We start from the raw sequence: 7,562 nt of genomic DNA, 5'->3' as shown, positions 1-7,562 counted from the left end.
ATTTAAAAAAAAAAAAATTATAATATATATATATATATATATATATATATATACATATATAAAATAAAATAAATAATATAATATAATAACATATTGTTGTCCCTGTGAGACTTAAGTCTTAATTATAAATTAGGGAAGCCCATTTCAGCCACATAAGATAAAGTCATTATTTGGTAAATCTTTTCAAAAAAGTGTTAATTATGACAGTGTTGTTGTTTTATTTATTTTTATTATTATTATTTGCCACGACTTAATTGTCAGTTTGTCGTAACTCTGACTCTTTATGTCATAATTGTTTTTAATGTGATGTTACCAAAGTTGTCGACTTTTAATGTCATAGTTCTTGCTTTTAATGTCATAATAATTATCATAATTTTGACTTTTTATATCATATGACTTTTATGTCATAATTTAATTTGCGGCTTCTTCCACAGTGACAACAATCATATTGGCTGTTCACATGACTGGCTTTTTATGTAAATATTATGCATTTTTGTAAGCGTGTTTAATCAAAAGGAATACGTTACCAAACTGTCGTTTGTTTGGTATTTTTTATCCAACAATTTATGACTACCTGCGTGCCTTATTACCGCTTCTAACCCGCTTTTTAGATATTTTTTTCCAAATAATTCTTCCTCGGACTTAGGCTAGAACGGTGAATGGAAGCGTTAAGGAGCAGAAATCACTCAAATAAATCGGAGTCGAAACTAGTTATTTTCCTAGCGATTCCCTCCCAAGCCTGTAGTCTCTGGACTGCTTCTCTACAGCGCGCGGCAGTAGCGAGCGCTTCGAGTTCAGCTCAGTCCTGGCTGTGGATCGAGTAAAAGAAACATCTTCCGTGGTAAAAGTTCAAGAATATGGCGGCTTAGGTGAAGATGCTCAATGTTATGTGGCCATGCTGGAATCTGTTACTATATAATAATTCTATACCAACTCAATTCTTTAGGATTTGACTGTATGTTATGCGTAGACTGTTAATTATAACTAGATATAATCTTCAATATGTTGCGGGCTTTATCAAGGAGTCATGCTCCTGTAGCCCGGCTTCTCTCTCCTCGCACTGCTGTTTTGGTCGAGACTGTCAGGGGGAGAAAATCTCGCACAGACCCCAAAGCGAAGTCAAAATTGGGACGGATCAAGACTCCCCCTCCCGTGGATCCAGTAGAAATGGTTGTACTAAAGGAGCGTTACACGGAGTATAATCTGATATTAAGAGCCCTGCGGTAAGACTGCATGACATTGAAGGAGTAGTTCACGTCCAGAATAAACATTTCCTGATAATTTACTGGATAACGTGGGGGTGAGTAAATTACCAGGACATTTTTATTCCGGACGTGAACTACTTCTTTAAATCATTTCCCGACTGATTATGATGTCCAGTCAGTCACCAGTGAATAAATCTGTGTTTCTGATTACTTAAACCATTTGAGTTTGAGACTGACATAATCTCAATTGACATAATGTAACATTTTATGCATGTAGACTTGAGTTCAAGGAGCAGATGTTGAGGAAGAAATATGAAGAGGAGGTTGGTTCTGTGGCAGAGGAGAGAACTAAAAGGGAGGCAGAAGAGCATCGGTCACTGATGGCCTTGAATGATGCTGAAAACCTCAGAATGCGTAAAATACGGTGAGTGGTTTAGATGTGAGATAGATACGTGAGGGGCATTTTGTGAGAAGGTTCTGGCTGCATCTGAAATATAGGCTAAAGACAGTATCTGAACAGAGTAGTATGTCTGAATTCACAGTATTTATAAAACAGTAGGCAAAATGGGCACTTTACTGTCCCATGAGGCCGCAGGAGAAAATTTGTGAATGGCAGGTAAAGTTTCTGGGGGAGGGGCTCTGATGACATTCCCTAAATGGCTGTTTTGTTTTAGTGGCTGTAGTAGAGCTGCACGATTATGACAACAATCATAATTGTTGATTATTCCCTTGAAATTGTAATTGCGATTATTAATTACGATTATCACAATTTACATTGAATGATGTTTCAGAGGAGACAAGCAGTGGATTTATTGATTTAATTACTGTATATTGCTGTTGCCACACAGATCTAAAATAAACAAGCGATTTATTTCCCAGCTGTTTACCTTCGCAGCCATAACCTAACGTAAACGTGTGTGTGAATGAGAACTTAGTTTAGTACTCGCATACACAGATCTAAAATAAACATGCGATTTATTTCCCAGCTGTTTACCTTCACAGACATAACCGACTGTTTTTGTAACTCGTGTGTTTTTAACGTAAACCTTTGTGTGAATGAGAACTTAGTTTAGTACTCGCATGCTGTGACAGCCACTTTCTGTCCGTGTGCGTCGGATGTGTGCGCTCAAAAAACCTTATATCTGAAGTTTAAACTCATATGGTTTAAAACACATGATTTCAGCATGATAAACATGATAATCAGAACCAAAACAGATGTTTTTTAGCAGATACTAGCTGTAAAGGCACAGCTCTATTCTGGAAAAGGGGGCAGGCAGCAGCAGCTCATTTGCATTTAAAGACACAGGCCCGAAAAACAGCGTGTTTCAGCTTCCACTCAAAATAGGCATTTTCTAAATTATATAATAAATTATCTGTGAAGTATTTTGAGCTGAAACTTCACAGACACATTCTGGGGACACCAGAGACTTATATTACATATTGTAAAAAGGGGCATAATATGTCACCTTTAATGTCAATCATCTGGTCTTCCAGAGAGCAACGCATGCAGAAGGAGGCTGAGGCCACGGAACTGAAGAAGAGAGAAGCAGCCATCTTACGCCAGCAAGAGCTGGAGAACTACATTAAAGAAAAAGAAAGACAGATTCTTCAACTACAGGTGAGTGCTTTTGCAGAAATTCTGTTCAAATTTAAACTATGTATGAGTAGTGCTGTCATGTTTTGTGTTGCAGTATTTTTATTTGATTGGTTTTTAAACTGAAGTTATTTTATAAATTTCTTGAAAAGGGTGACATGCATTGTTCATGTTTTTATAGGTACTTTTGATCAGGTAGGGTTTTTAGGGTTTCATGATTTAACCTCTCTCTCACCCTTGCATTCATCTGTGTTTCAGGAAGAGGCAAAGGACTTCATCACACAGGACAATCTAGATCAGCGTATTGAAGAGGCTCTTGACAACCCGAAAAACTACAATTTCGCCATTGATAAAGAAGGACGTGTTGTTAAACGGACTGCATTTCAGCGATAAATACAGGATTTCAAAAACCAAAATACCTGCAATGTACATAAAATATATACTGTCAGTGTCATCTTTTAAACTGTTTCTCAAAACTTATCCATATGAGTGCTTTGTTTTCTGCCCTCTGCAAGTTTTATGAGGGACTCGTTGAAAGTAGTGAGTGTGTGTTTATGTACTGTGTGAGGAACTCATCATTTTCATAATGTCTCAGATATACAGTACTAAAGTCTCTTAGAACTGTCTTGTTAAGAAGGTCTTCACTAGTTAAAATGGTTCATGCAGTAAATGCACCAGCTAACATCTTGTTTGACATCTAAAAATGTCCAGTAAGGGATATGGTGTGTGCTGAATTAATTCTAATTAACTTAAATGAAGAACAGTGGAAGTGCCATACAAAACATGTAGCCATAACACTTAAACATTATACAGTACATGTTAGCAAGAGACTATGGATGTGCTCCATTCAGAAGTGATTATTCCTATGCCCTCCACAATAAGAAAGAGTTAGAAGAGTGTAGGGCTCAAAAATAATTGACAGCTGTTATCAGGTTTTCACAGAATGTGGAACGTTAATATGTATTATTTTAAGATGTTTTGTTCCAGCAATTTCAATTAATAGATATTAAGTAGAACAGATTTGTGTGATTTTTTTCCCCTGGGTGATGAGTGGGTTTTTTAAAGTTTATGCGTTATTTTTTTAGTGTGAGTTCAGAATGGAGCTGTGATTACAGAAGCCGGGTGGAGAAATCTCTGTCACTCCGCTCCATTCATACACTTCCAGACCAGTTATTAATTTGTCCATGAGGTTAAATATTCACAATCCTTATATGATATATATATATATTTTAATTGAAGGCATGTCACAATAGCAACAGTTACTATACATACAGATCGAATAATCCACTTATTTATAGGTTATCAATATGAATACTGAAGATGATTTATTTTTATCCATAAAATGATTGAATAATAGTTCCATAATATTTTAAATTTTACTTTCTTGCCCCATCTTACATTAAATGAGAAATAGATGCTCAATTTGGATCTGCATAGCAAACTACTTGAAAAATATTATATAGCAGTTCATGTTTTTATAGGTACTTTTGATCAGGTAGGGTTTTTAGGGTTTCATGATTTAACCTCTCTCTCACCCTTGCATTCATCTGTGTTTCAGGAAGAGGCAAAGGACTTCATCACACAGGACAATCTAGATCAGCGTATTGAAGAGGCTCTTGACAACCCGAAAAACTACAATTTCGCCATTGATAAAGAAGGACGTGTTGTTAAACGGACTGCATTTCAGCGATAAATACAGGATTTCAAAAACCAAAATACCTGCAATGTACATAAAATATATACTGTCAGTGTCATCTTTTAAACTGTTTCTCAAAACTTATCCATATGAGTGCTTTGTTTTCTGCCCTCTGCAAGTTTTATGAGGGACTCGTTGAAAGTAGTGAGTGTGTGTTTATGTACTGTGTGAGGAACTCATCATTTTCATAATGTCTCAGATATACAGTACTAAAGTCTCTTAGAACTGTCTTGTTAAGAAGGTCTTCACTAGTTAAAATGGTTCATGCAGTAAATGCACCAGCTAACATCTTGTTTGACATCTAAAAATGTCCAGTAAGGGATATGGTGTGTGCTGAATTAATTCTAATTAACTTAAATGAAGAACAGTGGAAGTGCCATACAAAACATGTAGCCATAACACTTAAACATTATACAGTACATGTTAGCAAGAGACTATGGATGTGCTCCATTCAGAAGTGATTATTCCTATGCCCTCCACAATAAGAAAGAGTTAGAAGAGTGTAGGGCTCAAAAATAATTGACAGCTGTTATCAGGTTTTCACAGAATGTGGAACGTTAATATGTATTATTTTAAGATGTTTTGTTCCAGCAATTTCAATTAATAGATATTAAGTAGAACAGATTTGTGTGATTTTTTTCCCCTGGGTGATGAGTGGGTTTTTTAAAGTTTATGCGTTATTTTTTTAGTGTGAGTTCAGAATGGAGCTGTGATTACAGAAGCCGGGTGGAGAAATCTCTGTCACTCCGCTCCATTCATACACTTCCAGACCAGTTATTAATTTGTCCATGAGGTTAAATATTCACAATCCTTATATGATATATATATATATTTTAATTGAAGGCATGTCACAATAGCAACAGTTACTATACATACAGATCGAATAATCCACTTATTTATAGGTTATCAATATGAATACTGAAGATGATTTATTTTTATCCATAAAATGATTGAATAATAGTTCCATAATATTTTAAATTTTACTTTCTTGCCCCATCTTACATTAAATGAGAAATAGATGCTCAATTTGGATCTGCATAGCAAACTACTTGAAAAATATTATATAGCATACTACTCTTTATATAACGATATGGTAAAAAAGTAGTATGCTAGTCCACGGTTCTGAATCGAGTTCGACACAAAATTAATCAAAGATGTTTAATAGTTATATTACATGTATTACACTTTTACTCCAATCATATCTACATAATATTTCCGATTAGTTAGTTTTTACTTGCCACACTAGACAAAAATGTACGAATTAAGACGTGGTTTGTCAGATTTTCTACTTTCAGTACATAATAAGAGTAGGAATCTCCCACAGGGTTGCCAGGTCTGTTTAACAAAAACCAAGAAGCCCATGACCCTATCCAAATACCAAAACTCAACATAAGCCAATCCTAACATACGTATTTGACAGTCAATGTTATGTGTTATACACAATTTCAACTTCAAAATCACTAGTAGTAATCAAAAGTAAGCTGTTTTCATAAAGGAGATCAAAGGCTCCTTCATCAGAACTCTAATCAATCAGTTTTAATATTAGTAGAATGTAAAATATTTCAAAACACTAATTTCAGTCGATCACAATCTATGCAATATGTAAACCCCTTTCACGCCGGAGTTCAGGAGGCAGCAGCCGCGCTTGGACAGGGACTGTCTGGGACTCGGAGGAGCAGCAGCAGCAGCCTTATATTCATTGAGAGACGAGGACAGTAAAGATGCCCTACAGAGGACAGTCGCGGTCAGGAATTTGCTAATTGACAGCTTACTACCGACTGTCCAGTGTGCCTCTCCATTTAAACCTGACAGCCCGCGGTACAAGTTCACTTTCATCGCGGATGTGGTTGAGAAGTCCACTCCTGCTGTAGTCTACATCGAGGTCGTTGGGCGGTGAGTCTGTCAAAATACAATGAAACTGTGTTCTAGTCCTGCTGAAAACATCTCAGACTAGTTTATGATTGTTTCAGCTGGTTTAACCCTCTGGTGTTGTTCATTTTTGGGGGTCACACTTGAGTTGGTCGCGGTCAAAAATGACCGAACACCTGAAACCTTTATTTTCAGTGAAATCAATGTAATATATTTTTGTTCAATAATATTTTTTTTTTCTTTTGTTTTTATTTTCATGAGACTAATTAATATTTATGCAATAATTTATGATCAATTTTTTTCCTATTGAAAATACTTCCCCCCCCCTAATATTTTCTATTATTTTTCAATTATGGCAGTGTTTCATGTTAAAATAGAGACGATGCCTTTAAAATCCAGTTTTTGAAGGCAGATTAGTGCCATCTGGTGGGAGTAAAAAAGGAAAAACATCTGCAATTTCATGGTTTAGCCACTAGATTCCTATATAGCTCTATATCCTCCTGAGACCCAGCTATGGAGTTTTTGCCTCTGTAGTGGACATTATATTTTAGTGAATTTCTCTGAGACCTCACATGTCACAGTTTTAAGTCTGGATGTCCTGTACAGAGCACATTCAGGGCTTTCCACAGATACCAAATGATTGGATGTTTAATCATGACCACTCACTCTACTTGATTTTTAAAAATGGCTGACATTAATTTAGTGATAAAATTGTACATCCTTATGGAAATATGATAATATTATAATTTAAATCTGATTAATTTTCAAATTGTTTGTCATGAATCAACATCTCAGGAAAATGTTATGGGGTTTCAAATCAAAATATGACTTCCTGTTATGAAACAGGACATCATTTCATACATGTCCACTGTAGAGGACACCAGGACTAAAAGCATGTTTATTATACATTTTGGGAGACAAAAGAATTGAATAGGAAAACAAATTACATATCAATATTCTTATGAAATATTAGATATTATTATGAAAATCTGGCCAATTACTACTCCCATTATTAAACTTCTTTTTTCAACATGCTGTCCCTATACAGTGTATAGATAACATTGTGCTTAATGGGAAAACCAGTTTATGGAAGTTTTACACACATATTGCATAAAGCAAAATGGTATATCAAATAATTTTTGTTATATATATTTATAACATAGCTGAGAACCATCCTTAAACAAAGTTAGTTATAAAA

The 7,562-nt window shown here is 35.3% G+C and overlaps 2 protein-coding genes across 3 annotated transcripts in view; both read left to right on the top strand.

The window, feature by feature from the left end:
* The first annotated feature begins 760 nt into the window (after positions 1 to 760).
* On the top strand, positions 761 to 4,467 carry mrps26 (mitochondrial ribosomal protein S26). Of its 2 annotated transcripts, XM_016473898.1 has the most exons (5): positions 761 to 1,223; positions 1,483 to 1,629; positions 2,700 to 2,823; positions 3,058 to 3,185; positions 4,364 to 4,467. In XM_016473898.1, exons 1-5 carry the CDS (start codon positions 1,003 to 1,005, stop codon positions 4,392 to 4,394), a joined length of 651 nt encoding a protein of 216 aa, XP_016329384.1. In that variant the 5' UTR covers positions 761 to 1,002; the 3' UTR covers positions 4,395 to 4,467. The 2 variants fall into 2 exon arrangements, with proteins under 2 accessions (XP_016329384.1, XP_016329385.1); XM_016473899.1 differs by lacking the exon at positions 4,364 to 4,467 and having other exon boundaries at positions 762 to 1,223; positions 3,058 to 3,275.
* A 285-nt stretch (positions 4,468 to 4,752) lies between these two features.
* The window catches only part of LOC107678491 (serine protease HTRA2, mitochondrial-like), a 6,586-nt gene continuing 3,776 nt past the window's right edge, over positions 4,753 to 7,562 (top strand). The window contains exons 1-2 of the mRNA XM_016473771.1: positions 4,753 to 4,764; positions 6,282 to 6,388. Coding sequence (XP_016329257.1) covers positions 4,753 to 4,764; positions 6,282 to 6,388 — 119 coding nt within the window. The remainder of the gene's footprint in view (positions 4,765 to 6,281; positions 6,389 to 7,562) is intronic.

The sequence above is a fragment of the Sinocyclocheilus anshuiensis genome, unplaced genomic scaffold, assembly GCF_001515605.1.
Source record: "Sinocyclocheilus anshuiensis isolate Anshui unplaced genomic scaffold, SAMN03320099.WGS_v1.1 scaffold536, whole genome shotgun sequence".
Lineage (NCBI taxonomy): Eukaryota > Metazoa > Chordata > Actinopteri > Cypriniformes > Cyprinidae > Sinocyclocheilus > Sinocyclocheilus anshuiensis.
This window is presented reverse-complemented; position numbering and strand designations above follow the sequence as displayed.